The sequence below is a fragment of the Seriola aureovittata genome, chromosome 5, assembly GCF_021018895.1.
Source record: "Seriola aureovittata isolate HTS-2021-v1 ecotype China chromosome 5, ASM2101889v1, whole genome shotgun sequence".
Lineage (NCBI taxonomy): Eukaryota > Metazoa > Chordata > Actinopteri > Carangiformes > Carangidae > Seriola > Seriola aureovittata.
This window is the reverse complement of record NC_079368.1, coordinates 11807848-11824279: the sequence shown is the minus strand read 5'-3', so window position 1 is coordinate 11824279 and position 16432 is coordinate 11807848. Positions and strand designations below refer to the sequence as shown.

The 16432-nt window shown below is 43.7% G+C and overlaps 2 protein-coding genes across 9 annotated transcripts in view; one reads left to right on the top strand and one right to left on the bottom strand.

Annotated features, from left to right (window-relative positions):
• Positions 1–8198, top strand: part of slf1 (SMC5-SMC6 complex localization factor 1) — a 35808-nt gene extending 27610 nt beyond the window's left edge. For 2 of the 3 annotated variants that reach the window (XM_056377049.1, XM_056377048.1), the window contains exon 18: positions 7211–8198. In XM_056377049.1, coding sequence (XP_056233024.1) covers positions 7211–7707 — 497 coding nt within the window. In that variant the 3' untranslated portion in view covers positions 7708–8198. Of the gene's footprint in view, positions 1–4601; positions 4759–7210 lie in introns of all 3 variants that reach the window. The other variant, XM_056377050.1, reaches the window with a different exon arrangement.
• Positions 8199–8663: 465 nt separating this feature from the next.
• Positions 8664–16432, bottom strand: part of mctp1a (multiple C2 domains, transmembrane 1a) — a 138273-nt gene continuing 130504 nt past the window's right edge. For all 6 annotated transcript variants that reach the window (XM_056376198.1, XM_056376199.1, XM_056376200.1 and 3 more), the window contains one exon: positions 8664–11900. In XM_056376198.1, the coding sequence (XP_056232173.1) occupies positions 11829–11900 (72 nt within the window). In that variant the 3' untranslated portion in view covers positions 8664–11828. The remainder of the gene's footprint in view (positions 11901–16432) is intronic.

Genomic DNA, 16432 nt, shown 5'->3' with positions numbered 1-16432 from the left:
TTTGTCATAGATACACACACACATACACAAACACACATGCAGAGGTTGTGCTTTAGACACACTCGGGCCTCTTCGCTGTCAACACGGTAAAGAAAGTTCATTCTGCTCAACACTTATTTCCCTATGGGTCCTGAACTGGCAACTGCGAGGAGCTGAGCACTATTAGAGGTGAGGTTGTGTTTGGAGCTCTCTGCTTCATTCGGGTGTGTTGATGTTTCAACTGCAGGTTTTTTCAGGCAGTATTTCAAGGACTTCCCTCACTGGGAATTTTTTCGACTAGATTCTTCTTCTTTCTCCTCTCTTCCTGCATGTATTTCCCTATCCACTTGGGTTGCCAGGATTTAGGCCGGGTGCTGTATCCAACAGTCTCCCCGGTTGTTCCTCACAGATGAAAGAAACGATAATTTTGTGATTTGTTACCGAAGGTTTCTTGCCCAGCTCCAACACACGCGTCTTGCTCTTTTTTCCTTTTTAAACATCTACAGCATTCAGTGAGAATGAAGGCTACCAGGAGCTAGCTTAGGTGAAAAGGAAAGGGCAGAGGCCAAGGAACATTAAACTATTTTTATTTATTTTGCTGTCCTCTTTCACCTACAAGGTTCAGCTTGAATTTAATGTCATATATATTTCTAAGGACGACATGATAATTGAGAGTGGTGAATTTGTAAGTGTTGAAAACATGGTCTTTCCATCCGCAAACAAAGCCGAGTTTCAAGGTTTAGTTAGTTTCTTTTGTTACCTTCCGGGCTGATTGAAAAGAAAAACAGCATGGTCAAAGGCCAGAGACGATTTTGTTTTGTTGTCCATGAAGATCGTTCTCTGTCCTTGCACCTCAGCCCTGAACTTAAATCATCATATACTTCACGAGTACAAAATGATAGTACTCTTTTATTTTTTTTCCCCTTATATTAAAGCTTTCACCTCAGGAGGGAATTCAATAGTACTCTGACAAAATGTCTATAGAACATACAGGCAAGAGAAAAAATTTTACTTATTTGAAATTCATTAACAAGAAGTGTAACAATGGGTGTTGAAAGTCAATGGTGTGTGGTGTTCAAACTCTGTGGGGTCATGTTGTGACAATGAGGACATTCAACAGCAGTCGAGTGTTTGCTTCAAAGCGTGCTTTCAATGACAAGCTAAACGCCGCCGCTTATGTAGAGTGTAGTACTTTTAATTGTTACAGTCGTAACGGCCGCCTCTAGCTCACCTCGAATGGAAGTCTTCTAAAGAAAACAAAGAGTTAGGAGCAGCACAAGTGTCAGCTGCTATTCATTCTTTCAACAGCAAGAATGTAAAGTGAGACTGAAGTCAAGCCAGCACAATGGGAAATGTAAAAGCTTCATATAATACAGAGAACTGCCTCTGTTTTAAAGGCGCAATGTCAGTCTCGGTCCTCTTAGATTTTAACCTAAATGTTCTCAGTGATAATTCAGTATTATGATATCATATCACAATTTAAAAGGACTGCTGCCCTCAAGAAATTGTATGAGGAGGGAGAGAAGGAGCGAATGAGAGTGAACTTTTGAGTGCCTCAAGAATTTTCGCTTTTCGCCGTGAATTGTGTCCAGTGTGTCTCATGAAACAAAATATAAATGAATAAAAGGGATAATTCATCCAAATGCTAAAAAAAAAAAAAAAAATCAATATGTAAAAGGGAATATTGATTTCCTTTTGGTATACTGTATTTTGTAGCTTTAACCTCCAAATAGTTTGAGTAACTAAATAAGGTTGTGTGGATGTTATTAGTATCGTAGGAAAAAGTTTATTTATTTGAATATGATGATTCAATAAGTTACATTATTAAAGTGAACAGCTGATGGTGGTGAGTCGCCTTTTTCTGATTCAAGAGACCAGTGAAGAGTTCATTTAGGACTCCCCTCAGATCATTTAAGATGCTAATTGCCCACTGCTGATCAGCATCCAGTAATCAGAGTGTGTCCCCATGCCCCCATACCAGAGCTGTTGGTGTTGGTGTGGCAGGGGATTACACAAATTTAGCGGTCGGTGTCCATGCCTTTACATTCTACCTTATCTGCCCCACCTTCTCCGAAAAGGCTGTGATCCAGCTGTAATCTGTCAGCCTGACCAGGCTGTGTTTGGCTGTGAAGAGTCCAGACACAGGTGACGCTGACCTGTGGCCTAAAGGACAGAGACTTTCACTGGCTATAATGGCATTAGTATAATTAAAACTGAATTCAAAAGGGCAATATAGCAGAGGAAATAGAGTGCTGATGTAATCTCCACAGACTCTCCCAACCATATATTTTTTTTTTTTGTACTCTGAATATCAAGGTAGAAAAGGGGAGAGCGTTCAGACCCTGTTGCTAAAGCAGAGAGAGAGATTTTAGCATATTCACATGTCTGGCTGGTCTTTCTTTTTCCTACATCTGATGCCTCTCCGCTGGCTGCTTTGGTGCTTCACTTGGTTGGCCTTGTTGTTTTTGCTGCGGTTTCTAGTCGCTAGCTAGCAGCTCCCTGTGGATATGTGATGCCGTGCCCCTGGCTGCAGTTCACACACTCACCCTGCCTCTCTTTTTCAGTCGGCGAGGGGGAAAGAGAAAAAGAAAGAGAGAGAGAGAGAGAGGATGTTTACCATGCTGTGGAGCTGCCTGCTTCCCAGCTTGTCTGCCTCAGCCCCAGCCTCAGACCAGAGACAGAGAGAGAGAGAGAGAGGGAGACAGAGACGCAGGGGGAGGGAGCACTGCATCTTTCTTTCCTTCCCTCCCTCCCTCTTTTTGCGCCAATTTTCCCTTCCTCCACTCTTGCTTTTATATTTCTTGTCTTCGCCTGCCCTCTAAAGGCCAAAGGGCTTTGCGCTCTGTATGTATATGTATGCGTGTGTGTGTATGTGTGTGTGTGTGTGTGTGTGTGTGTGTGTGTGTGTGTGTGTGTGTGTGTGTGTAGCAGACTGCATCTGGCTGGTGCATCAGGCAGTAGCTTTTGCTCAGTATGTGAATTCGCTCCCTCTGCTGTAGCTTCAGAGCTGAGGGCTTAGCAGGGCATTTTCACATTCATGTACACACACACACGCACACATTCACACACACACACACACACACACACACACACACACACACACACACACACACACACACACACACACACATAAAGGATGGTGTAATTACCCTGTGCTCTCTTGTAATCCCCCAGGTGTTGTATTTATCTCCACTGCAGCATATCTGACACCCAGCGCCAATACCTGGATTCACTTCAGTCGCCGTCCCTGCACCAAAACCATCCCCCAGCCTTTAGTCTCATAACAGTGTGTGTGTGTGTGTGTGTGTGTGTGTGTGTGTGTGTGTGTGTGTATGCGCGTGTGCGTGTGTATATATATATATATATATATATATATATATATATATATATGTGTGTGTGTGTATTACATTACAAACAGCAAGTGATGCTATTTTCATGTCTTATATTAGAAAATATGTAATTTTGCACTGGCTATGACCGTTGATGTCTGTATTAAGTGCTGCTGAGCTATGCGCTGCAACATTAGAGCGTGTTTTATATCCAGTGATGAATGATAAAGAACTGAACTGATTCTCTTGTGCAGTGGATGAAACTTACAAGCACAGTATAGACAGGGAGGAGAAGGAATTTAAAATTCCTGGAGAATGTAAAGACAGAAGCCGATGCTTAATGCAAATAAAAAAAAAAAAGGGAAAGTCAGGCGGACAAAAATGCAAATGTGACAAACAGCAGACACCACACACCGACATACACGGTTAGCTTTCAGGCAGACAGATCTACAATCAAACACTCAGCTGTACAGTCAGTTGTACCGGCTTTCAGACAAGCCGAGCCCAGGGCCGTGCTGCAGGGGCCCTCTCCTCCCCACACCAGTGTCATCCCTCCAGTTGGAGCCTGTCTGTCAGGCGGGTTTGACACGATGACGGCGGGAAAAATGTAAAAGTGCGCTTCCCAATCTTGTTTTTTTTCTCCCTCATGCTGACGACTTGCATCTTGTACATGTGTGAGCAAACAGGACTGTAGTTGAGAAAAGTAAGAGGCGGATTCGATTGAAAGCACTGGAGCTGATTGCCGTCTCTTTATTTTGGAGGGACTTTTTGGACTGGCAACTTTTTATTTCACACAAGGTTCCTCTTGTTCGACAATACAGTTGTAATTGGGAGTCCGACTTGTAGTGTAAGTGCAGCTTTGTGGTGCTTTATGCTTAAATTATCCCTATTTCTGTTACATTCATTTACATATCTTTGTTGCTGCAACAAGCCATTTTCCCATGAGAGGAGAGCACACTGTAGGAGTTTCATCTTATTTAACTGATGCATGGGATTCATGCATTTCAAGAGTGACTAGTGTAAAGCAATTTATAATTTTAGTTCATGCACACATACTCTATGTATGTATGTATTCCCTGCACATGTTTTATTTTTAATGTGAACTTGGCCCTTTTTTGTCCATTTCTGTGTTCTCTATGTTCTGTAGCAGGTACAAAGCCCCTGTGTTGTGCCAGCTGAAGAAAAGTACTGCTGCATTTTTGACGAACGGAAAAGAATTAACAAGGAGTGAGAGAATTAAACCTTGTCCTCCATTTTTTCTTTTCTTCACCTTTGGTTGAAAACACTCCACAGAGTGCTTGTGTTCATGGTCCAGACTTAAAGGCCTCTTGCAGAGTTCAGTCCAAGGCTGGTTCTCTCAAAGGAAGGCACAGAACAGGATGCAGTGTGAAGAAAAACAGCCTCAGTCTTCAAAAGCTACTCCTTCTTTTTGTGTAATGCTCATCTGGAGGTAACAAAGATGGATCCGTTTTTCAGCAGACATGGTGTTGCATGTGTCCGTGTGTCTGTATGGTGAACTGTAGTAGTGTTTCTTAAAAAAAAAGAAAACCTTTCTACATTGTGTCACACTATGCTTGGCTTCACACATTACAGCCACTCCTACTGAATGAGCGAGGACAGCTTGTTATAGAAACCTGGTGATTATGACCTGCTGTGAACAACCTCACTTTCTCTCACTGACACACACACATACACACACACACATACACACACACCACCACATTGCCCCGTCTCCCTCCCCTCTGCCTTTCTCTTGTGGCCACTTTGATCAAATCTGTGCTCTTACGTCCTTGACTGCTGCCCCCGCCGCCTGACCCCTGCATTTGAAATTTCCCCGCTTATGTAAAAGTTTATGTAGATTAATGCCACAATTTATGCAGATTGAGTTTTTGCCACTCAGGCTTGAAGCACTAAAAGGTAGACGAGCGCTGACCTTCCCCACTAACAGCTACGTGAGCTCTCACCGATTATCTCATAACTGCTGCTCACAGTTCTGTGTTAGTTCTGTGGCAGACAGACAGATGGAGAGCAATTTCAGAATTCACAATGTTCCATTTTTAACTTTTTTTTTTTTCTTTTTTTTTTTTTTTAAAGTGTCATTTAAAACAAGTCTGTCTTTTTGTCAAAATGGCATTTGGGAGGGTTAGTATGTGTGGTTTGTATCACAATGCGACACACACGCACACACACACACAATTGTCCCTCCTCTAAAACATCATGTTTCCTGCGGCACCACAGTGTCTGTCAAACAGCAACAACTGCCAGCAGTGGTATCAGGCCGTCTGTGTGTCACACCGAGCCTCCGCAGCACCGTAAACTCATTCACAAGTGGCAGCGGCATTGCTGAGGTTGAACAGTCAAGTGCCATCAAGTCCAGATTGCCATAGAAATGGGTCTATCTGAAAGCAAACAAAGGGCTCACACTAGACTCGACCTGCTCCATGTAGGCTAAGTGCGCACAGGCCTGTCTGACACTGGAAAATGGCTTTCAGTCTGAACAGACAAAGCAGTAGAGTAGAGAGAGGAGACGGTAAATGTCACCATTATAACTTTGCTGGCTTCTTAAGAGAAGAGAAAATAAGTGCTACATTCAGCTAGGACTGTCATATTCCGTTTGAATGTAGTGAAGTAGGGCTAAAAGGGCAAAGCCAAGGTTACTGGAGATGTGTCGAATGCATTGGAAAGTAGTACTTATTGTACGATTTTTAAAATTGATGTGCCCCTTTCACTAAAAGAATACTGCTGATCTTCATTGAAACTGCAAGCCTAGACACAGTATTTGTAGCACCGACACAAATGATTTGGATTAACGTGGAACTCTGCTGTTACAAATCATCCTCACAAACCACTTTCTCTGTAAAGTGCGAACTTTTAACGGAGCAATTTTCTGATGTCACAGTCAAGGTCTGTTGTGAGTTTGTCACCCCCACTAGCTCCCTGTGTTACTGATGATAGCAATGAGCTCGCTCACAGCATTACATCAAAATAAAAAAAAGCTAACAGGAAAGCAGAGGCTCCATCAGGTCACTGACCCCCCCACCCCACATCCCCACCCCACCCCACATCCCCACAAAGTGACCTGCCAGTCACACAGTTAAGACGTGGTGTCAGCTGAAGTTAGTGCTGAAGTGAGTTAAAAGCCCTGGCTGGCACTGAGGTCCAGTGGGAAAACAGCTGTTCACTTATTACACTTCACACTTTGCTGTACTGTATGTACGTTCTACTGTATAGCATATGCGATCCTGTGTGCGTCTGTCTGTGTGCTATTTATATCTGTTGTTGTGTCCTGCCGTCGACCCGTGCAGCGTCTCTGATTTGATAACGACGCAGCGACCTGCAGTAGCTTGGCTGCATGTCAGTGTGATCTGCGTCATGATGTTGTCACTGATGCTTCAGCTGTCTGTTTACATTAGACTCATTAACCTCCAATCTGCCACTTTAAAATCAGATTGAATCCTGATGTATTTCAGCTTCCGAAAACTACAGGTGGATGTTACCTAAGATTACCACGTCACAATTCAAATTCATCACCAAATGGCCAATTTTTTTTTATAAGCACTTTCAGAGGATGTCACACATGAACAAGAGCACATCCCTCATTTCTTTAAAACAGGCAACTTAGTGAGAGTAGAAGGATACTGGGGAGGTCAAATGTTGAAGTAGTTTTTGCATTTAGATTTCCTGTTTTGTCATGTTGTGTGCATGAACGCTTTGATATGCCCAAAGTGGCCATGCATCCGCTTTGTTTCAAGCAGCTGTTGTATGCACTATGTACAGTATGTCACACTTGCAAGGAGTACGTAGTAGGCTTGAGTTGTGATGGTTAATGTCTATAATCAAAGAGAGTATCGCAGAGAGTAAAGGTTGTGCGATCTGATCCTGTACGCCTCTATCCTCTGCAGGTTCAGTTCTCCTCCGGCAGATTGATGGAGACGGCCGGGTGGCGCTGGATCTGGTCTCTGCGACAAGTCAGAGGGAGGAGCTCCTCCACAGCGCGCAGGTCGGAGACTCAGCCCTGAGAAACAAAGTGACTGAGGTGTTGAACCTTCCCCTCCTGGAGGCTGGATCCTCTCTGCTGGCCCATCTAATTTTCTCCTACCGACAGGAGAAGGGCCTGCCCGGCCGCACGCAACCAAGCGATAAGGCCCACAGCCTTGGCTACAGGCTGGTCAGAGCTTTGGAGACGCTATCCTTCCAGAAAGTGACTTCGGGCTGGATGGACCAGCGGGCTGTGAGGCTGGTAGAAGATGCAGAGACACTGTTGGAGCTCGGCAGAGGGAGGTACCTGGGGCAGGTGTCTCAGGCTGTGAAAGAATGCAAAGGACAGAACACGCTGTTCCTAATGGAGATACTGGAGGATCTAAAGTCTCGGGGGAAAGAACTAGTGGCTCATCTGTGACAGGCTCAGGTTCAATGGACAAGACACTGATACTTTTATGCACATCCTGTAACAAAAGGGCATCTGTGCCAGTTATATACAACTGCTCATTGTGTGGTTGTACAATTCACCAAGGCCTTAAAATGTACACTGGCAACAAACAGGTTCTGTATGCATCCAAAATAGTGTGGCCTTCTCTGTTCCTTTCATTCAGGTATTTGGGTTAGCAGGTGAAGTTAGATGTATGTTCATTTCCTCAGATACCATTTTATACTCAGTTTATTGTAACTATAGTTATATTTTTGCTACCTTGTTTTGGTTTAAAATGTTTTGTACTTTGCAAATATATTATAATATAAAGTATTTATGGTGAATGTTTTCAGTTGCATGTTTTTATAGGAACACTAACATTTCTGTATAGACTTACTACCTGTTTTCTACAGGTTTAAATATAAAGTTGTTTGTCACTTGTTAATAACTGTTTACAACAAAATAAACATAAATGAATTGACTGTTACTCTCCCACACTATGTGTAATATTTTATAACCGGTAAGTCAGGGGAAAAGGCGAGTGCAGTTTCAGGCTGAAAGGTGCTCTGACAGATGGAGAGAACTGGTTTTACTTTTCCACTGTGGCCCCCGCTTCATGTGGGGGGCCACAGTGGAAAAGTAAAACCAGTTCTCACACAAGTCATCCTGGTTTCCAGGGGTCTCAGCCACTCACACACAGACAGCAGTGAGAAATGAGCCACTTCCTGAAGCTGAACATGGATGAAGTGAGGGGATTAGATCTGCGTGTTGGGGTGGGTCAAGTGGGCGATGGAGCAACAGAGGTGAGGAGAGGGGGATTTGAACGTGAATTATAAGTGTAGTCGGTGTCTGAGCCTGAGATGAACGCTCCTATATTCCCTTTGCTTCTGCCTTAAAAATGAGCTTGTCGAACAGAAAACAAATTTTGCTATAATGCAGACACTGCAGAAGATGATAAAAAATATTTAATCTCATGTTTCTTTTTTCTTTCAAAATAAGCAACATACATCAGGTGCATTTGACCAGAAATATACATCTCATTTTCTTTCACCCCTACCCACGTCTCAGCTCCAACATTATTCCTGTCCTGAACTGTCACTGGTCAGAACTGGGCACACGAAAATGATGTCACAGGCAGGCAACATTGCAGGCGGAAAAAGACAGATCTTAGAAAATGAGGCAGGCATACACCTACTTAACAATATCATCACCAGACTATCAACAGGCATACTGTATAAAATACAACCATAAATTAATAAGTAGTTAGCTATGTACAGTATCATTTAAAAAATAAAGTCTCATTTCAACCCGGTGCAAATAAAAGTGCTTTTTTTTCCCTTTACAGCTGTCAGTCTGATACATTCCTTTATATAATTTATTTTTCTCTTCAACATACAAAATAAAAACACTTTGGTTTGCTTGCAAACAGAACCAAAACCAAATAAATGACAACAAAAAAGACAGCATTTGGATGCAATACCACACAATAGTCACCACAATTTGCTGTAAAATAACTACATACAGTAGTAGACACATACATATCAGGTATTCAAACAGTCCCTTCAGGCATTATAAAAAGCCATCCTTCACGAGCCACAGAGTGTGTTTGTTGAGGAGGCTATAATCAGTCTGCGACGCTGCTCTTCGGGGACAGTCTGTTATTGTCTTTCAAGTGGATTCCTCAAAACAACAAAACAAAATCAATGGCCCTCTGGAGTGACAGATCCGAGCCTGTTGATATTTAAGCATGGAGATGGATGGGTAAAGAGGGAGGCAGCGAGCAGGAGAGCAAGGAGGTGATGGCAAGCAGACAGACAGGCAAGGCGAGAGGATGACAAAATGGCAGAGGAGAGCTCTAGTTGCTGCTAAGGGGGTTTAGAGTGATAAAGATAGACAGAGAGACAGACAAACAGACAGACAAGGGGGGGGGGTAAAAGGGAACAAAAAGATGTAGGGTGGGGGTTTTGGGGAGGGTGGCGGCAGCAGGGATCAGTAGGATGAGAGGAGACCTCCTCAAATGTAGCCTGAGCTGTGATCTTTCAACAGATGCTCAACCAGAAGCCCAGGAGACCGTCCCTTCAGACAGGGTCGCAACCCCGCTCACTGACGAATGAGGGAACCGCAGAGAGAGCAAACGGAGAGCGGCATGATGGGAGGAAGGATATGAAATAGCATAAAAAAAAAACACATACACACACACACATCCCTCCATCCCTGACATCTCAGGCCTAAGTCCCCTCAGAGCCTTGTCTTGTCACACAGCGACTTGCTGCTCATCTAGCTGACGGCCTTCTACACCAGCACACCAAATAACAGCTGGCACTTCTGCTGCGCACACACACACACACACACACACTCACTCACTCACTCATTCACACACCAACCAACTGAATCTACACATCAGTCTACAGCTGGAGGCGAGATACAATTGTAACACACACCAACGCTGAGAAAAGCAACATGTCTTTGATTGCATAAACATGTATACGCAAACACTCTTGCACAGTTCACATATACAAGCCTCTGTCTCTGGAAAGACAGATCAAAGTTGAGCTGTGGGCACAGGAGGTGGGGCAGATGGAGAGGGCGGCCAGCCTGGGGCACAGCATCACAGAGAGCATGTTTGTGTGAGTGCGTGTGTGTGTGCCTGAGAAAATGTGCCTGCTCAAAATGGGATGTTATGTTTTCATCTGTGAGCAAGTAGGTGCAGTATCTGTACGTGAGCAGTGTATTCACGTGAGAGGGTGTTTTTTTGTGAGTGTGTGTGTGTGTGTGTGTGTGTGTGTGTGTGTGTGTGTGTATGTCTGCATGCTTATGCATGCGTGAATGCTCTCGTGTGTGGCCGCCGAGGCAAACACACAGGGAGATGAGAGGAAAGGAGACCAGCCTTTCAAACAAGATTAGGGCTGTGGCTGCCTAAAGGCCTGCCTGCCTGGCGACACTCTGCATAGACTGGGTGACATCTATATTAACACCACGACAGCAGAAGGCCCAGTCTGCTGCGCCTCCTGACAGACAGAGAATGTGGATCACTGACTGTCTGACTGACTGACTGATAGATAGATAGAGGTTTTGACATGTTTTAAAGGAGGCTAAGTTATCTGGGCATTTAATAGTGATAAATATTTAGGGCATAACACTAACTGTCTAATTCTTAACCGTGTTGTTCTTTTTTCCTCAGGGTAATATTTAGTGATGATTATGTAATCACTATCTATTTTAAGAAATACAGACTCACTGTACTTTAAAATAATATCACTGTCCACTGTGGTTTGATTTTTTTGTCTTTAGAAAAGCTAATTTGGGCATTGTTTGAAAGCACAGACAGATACCACCACAAGCCTTCAGCTTGTTGGTCCAGTTTTGTGTTTGTGTAGAAGGACATATCTGGAGGCTACCACTGTAATTGCTAATCAACTTGGCTGGCTGAGTTAAGTGCAGGCAATCCAAATTACTGCCAGTGAACATAACATCATTACCACATCCAAGAGGGGAAGAAAACAAAAGATACTTCAGTACAAAAACAATTAGAAAATATAAACATATTACCAAACTCATTTAATAAGTTCAATATGAGAAAAAAAACACTTAAAAGTCCTTTGTAGATTGATAACGCAGAATGTTAGTATAAGGCTTGTATTTTGATAAACATGGATGCACTGATTATGTCTTTTTGGGACAGTGAGTATAAATGTTCAAACTCATTGTACTCATTGTGTGACACTTGTGGCGAGCGAATGGACAGAGTCCACCAAGCTGTCAGGGTGATGGAGGGAAGAAACCAGGAGAGTGGCTCACACGGCTGATAAAAAGGTCATCCCAGCCATCATTCCCACTCGCCTTTAAAATCAATCAAAAGCATAATGGTGATAATAATTCATGGGATTTCATGTCTTGTTTTATACAAAATTACACATCAGGAAACTGTACTGTACATCATGAGTAATTATAGACAGAAAAAAAGGGTTAAGAGAAGAAAATAGGAAAGACAAAAGGGAAGGACAGTTGAGCTGAGCTGGTCCAGAGCCGTCTACCTCCGCTCCTCAGTGTCCAGTAATAGACAGAGTGAAGAAAAGTGGAGAAGAGAGGAGTTGGTGGGCGGACACAGTCATCTACCCGGGGTTGTTTTTCTTCCTTTTATTTGGACTGGGATTGGGATCCAGTTTCAGCTCTCGGTACTGCACCTGTTAAAACACACAGAAACACACACGGAAGCACGCGCACACGCACAGCCGCACGCACACACGCACAAACACACACCACCCGGTCAGGTGGAAAGAGCAAAGGATGCTTGAATAGCACAGAAAGCCTCCAGAGGCTCTCTGAGTCCAGCTGTGTGGAACAGTGGCCTAGGGGAAGGGATTACACACTGATTACAACACACACACACACACACACACACACGCAGATGCTCATGAAGACATTCACATGCACACACACAATCCATGTACACTGTTCAAAGCTCCAAATACACTCATGCTCGCACACAAATATACACGTACGCACTTACTTCCACAGATGTGGAACAGTGGCCTAAGGGAAGGGATCACACAAACAAACAGAGAACAGGGCAAGGGCTCATGGGAAAGCTTGGAGAGACAACAGAGTCATCTCAGCATGGCAAGACGGTGAGGAGAGAAAGGGCAGAGAGATGGGCGGGAGACAGAAGGTAAAAAAAAAGAAAAAGAAAATGAACTGTAACCTTTGAAAACCAAAGTCTGTGCTTAGCTGCTAGTTATACTAACTACAGTATCAATACATTACTGATCAGGTGTAGCTTGATACATGCTGTGCTGTGTTATTAGGCACAAAATCATTAACCCTCAGTTTCTGTGCTGTTGAATAAAGAGCCAATTATTAAAGTTGAGCAAATAGACTTAATTCACTGGCAAAAACCCTTGTCTATTAGAAAATGTACATACATGTGATCTACTTGTCAGAGAAGTTAACAAACAGACACGTGAGATATTTTCATCGTTTCCATCATTCATGGTACAAAAAAATAGAAAAGAATGATAATGTACAATTTCCTCTACATCTTTTTCTGTCCACTCAAACTGGCTGAAGTACAGCAGTCTGTCTGTGTGGAGCTTCCCTTCTTAATGAGTGGACCCTAGAGAAGATCTGAGCTGATGAGGCTCCTGTCTGTCAGACATTAACTCAGAGCTACAGACAGCTGGAGGAAAAGAGTGAATTTCTACATTTGAAGGTAGCTGAAGGCATCACACAGCACTTTTTTTGAACACTCCTAATAACAAGGATGAAGTTTACTTTCTTTAAAGCTTCATGTTATGTTTTGTTAACAGTTATATAAGTAGAAGATGAAAAAAAAATCAGATTTTCTTGATGCATATCTACATACTCTATGGCCCCAATTAAGCCAGTCTTTATGTTAAGCTAAGCCAACCAGCTACGAACTGTAGCTTCATATTTTCATATTCATATCTTCTCATCTATCTCACAGCAAGAAAGCGAATGAGTGACTTCCCCAAAAATGTCACCGCTATTCCCTAATACAGACATTTTAGTGGCACACTGCAATCACTTCAGAATAGGTTCAGCATTATCACTGAGGGACTGTCACCTATTTCTCCCTAAGGGAACTGATTCTCACTTGACGTGATGCTTTGCAAAGATGGTGAGCAGAGTTTAGAAAGAAACTGCTCTTAAGTGAGGGACACTCAGACGCAACAGCATCACAGTGGCTGAGCGTCAACAACCAGAGACTGTCACTCTGGCAGTCTCTCGCTTTCAGCACAAATACAGTCGCTAGCCTAGACAGATTCACGACACTGACAAGCACTAGCCACTGAATCAGAATACTAATAGAATAAAAAAAAAAGAAAAAAAAAAGACTTAACAGTCACAGCACCAAAGAGCCAGTATTGTCTGTGGGATCCCTCCTAGGCTGATGTACTGTAGGCTACTCTTCCTGTCTGACTGACTGACACCCTCTCTGATTCTCCAGGCAGACAACAAACTGACGTCAATATGGTTTCTGTGTTCTGTCTCATGGTGGGTCTGTCTGCCGTGGACGGGAACAGCAGCGTCTCTCAGTGCTGGCTGGGAACGAGCCTTTATCATCCATCTTCTACTGGTTCCCACTGTCGCTTCAGTGACGCCTTCCAATATCCTCTGCCTGCAATGTACAAATCCGAAATGCAAAGAGATGTGTGTGGATGTGTGTGTGTGTGTGTGTGTGTGTGTGTGTGTGTGTGTGCGCTCAAAAATGAAGACACACACTTACATATATGAATACCGACAAAAAGAATGTACACACATACATCCCTGCACCTCCCTCATCACGCAGAAACACAACACCCTGCCATCACTGTATCATTAAAATCCCATAAAAATCCACACACTGTATGTACACACATATGCAGTGGGGTATTTTTGTTCCTCTGTTTCACAGTGGTGGTCACCAATGTCCCGTTAAGGTGCTTACAGGGTGGTTAGGCCAGCATGTGTTGCTCTCTACGCCTCACTAAGCAGCCAGACTGCACTGATTCCTCACTGTCCACAAGGCAAACTAACATCCTGCTAAACAGCTGTACAAATACAACCGGTTTGTTGGATACAGTGAGAGAGAAAGGAGACCTGGAGATGAGGCGACGAGGAGGAGGCAATCCAGGTGGAGAAAACAAGGGAAGGAAGGAATGATGAGAAGCGAGAGAAAGAAGGGACAGAAATGTACAGAAAGATGAAGGGAGGAAGGGCAGAGAGCGGGACAAACCAACAAAGGAAACTGGAGGGAAAACAATGAGAGAGAACAAGAGACTGGGTGAGACAGAGGGAGATCAGTGGACATTCGGGTGATGACAGATACTGTTCTCATGTGGGTGTGGATCCTTTTATAGCCCTTCCAACTAAAGCAGACAACGGAGCAAAAACCCAAGGGACAGAAAGGGGTTTATATGGCCCCATCTGTGTGTGTGAATGTGTGTGCGTGTGCAGTGGTAGTCGGGTTAAGGGACCATGACAGTCCTGGCAGAGTGCCCGCATTGACTGCGATCAATGACAGTGGTGCATTCATGGATGAACATGTGAGTGAATGGTTGAATGATTTAATCCACTCATGAGTAAAGGAGTAACAGCACATCTGCATGTAGCGCAGTAACAGGGACACATATCTGTTAATATTAAATAATTGCACGCAAATTCACAAAAAAAAATCCACCTTTATCAAAAATGTTTCTCCGTATGAATTCTCAATCATTGTTTGCTGCAAACTTCAAACAAGCTACCATGGATCCAAAAGTAGGACAGATATCGTACGGGATCATTGGCTGTTAGTGGTCCCATTATACAGCCAAACGCCTACAGCAGCAAAAAGGAATATGGCATTTAATTCTGAGCATTGACATTCCTGTCCAAACAAAACTCTTTGTCAGTGCAGACACACAAAGAAAAGTTTGCATGTCAGTAGAAAATAGGGTTTTGTTTCTCATGAAGAGCAGCGAAGGGGATCGACAAAAAGAAAGGGTGCGGGGAAAAAACAATATCTCAATCAAACAGGAGTTTCTCTGTGAAGAGCTGCCAGCCAGGAGAAATGGGGCTCATGCGTCATAGGTTCAGTTGCACCTTACAGGTGACAGGCCTGCCTGATGCTATACCCTTGGCTCCCCACTCACCTCACCTAACAACACACACACACACACACACACACAGACACACACACACAGACACACACACAGGTACCAACCTAATGCAGACAACAAGAGCTAGTTAAAGTTAAAAACAGAGGAAAAGGCGAGGAGGCGAGGAAAAAGTGGGACGTTAGCGAAATAAAAGAAACTGAAATTGGGTGAAAGTAAAAAGTGAGGTAATGCGGCGAGCACATAAGCAATTTGGTACACGAGCGGGGAGCTTAAAGGGAACATCAACAGAAGAGGCAGTGGGTAAAGACCCAGCGCTGCTCAAAGGCTGCTCCACCCTCGCTCCTCTCCTCTCCTATCCCAAATGTTGACAGTACAAGTGCAAAACAGGCTTTGAAGTGTGCTCTGCTGAAGGGGCGCCGTGTACCATGCATCGTGCTTCGTTTAACGGTGTTACCCACAAAGCATCCCGGGACCTGCTCCTCTCTCTCAGTGTCTCTCTCTCTCTCCCTCTCCCTCTCCCTCTCGCATTGAACCTTTGACAGTGTTTTGATGATGCCGGTGTGGGCAGACAGACAAGGCGAAACCAAGGTGGGTGACAGTGAGTCAAAAAAGGCAAACAGGAAAGTAAATAAATGAAGTCAATATAAAGCACGGGAGCTACATTTTAATGATACTATGTTATTCTGTTTTTTCCGGTCCTTTCCACAGAGCACAGAACTCAGCAGGTTTCATCTCATGTGATGCCTAACGGAGCATAAGGGTTATTAAATGTTTCCAGGGAAACACTATTGTGTACAGTTCAGACATCTGCACATTGGAGGATTCAGCACTTATGTCTATTGTTGGGAAAGAAAAGGCATGTCAAGGTGACATAAGCCAGTGAGCAAAAAAGAAAAAAAAAATTACAAAGTAAGGAAAGTTTTGCCTATTAGCTGTTGTGGCATGACACATACTGAATAGTGACTAATTGGCCACCTCCAGTGAAATGTTTAAATTTGTCACAAAAGTGTGGAAGGACAAAGTAAAGGAGAGAGAGACCTCTGCTAGACGTGAGTGATGGCGTCTGGCAACATTTCAACCTTTAACTATCCTGCCTTTGACCCCTGTACGTCCAG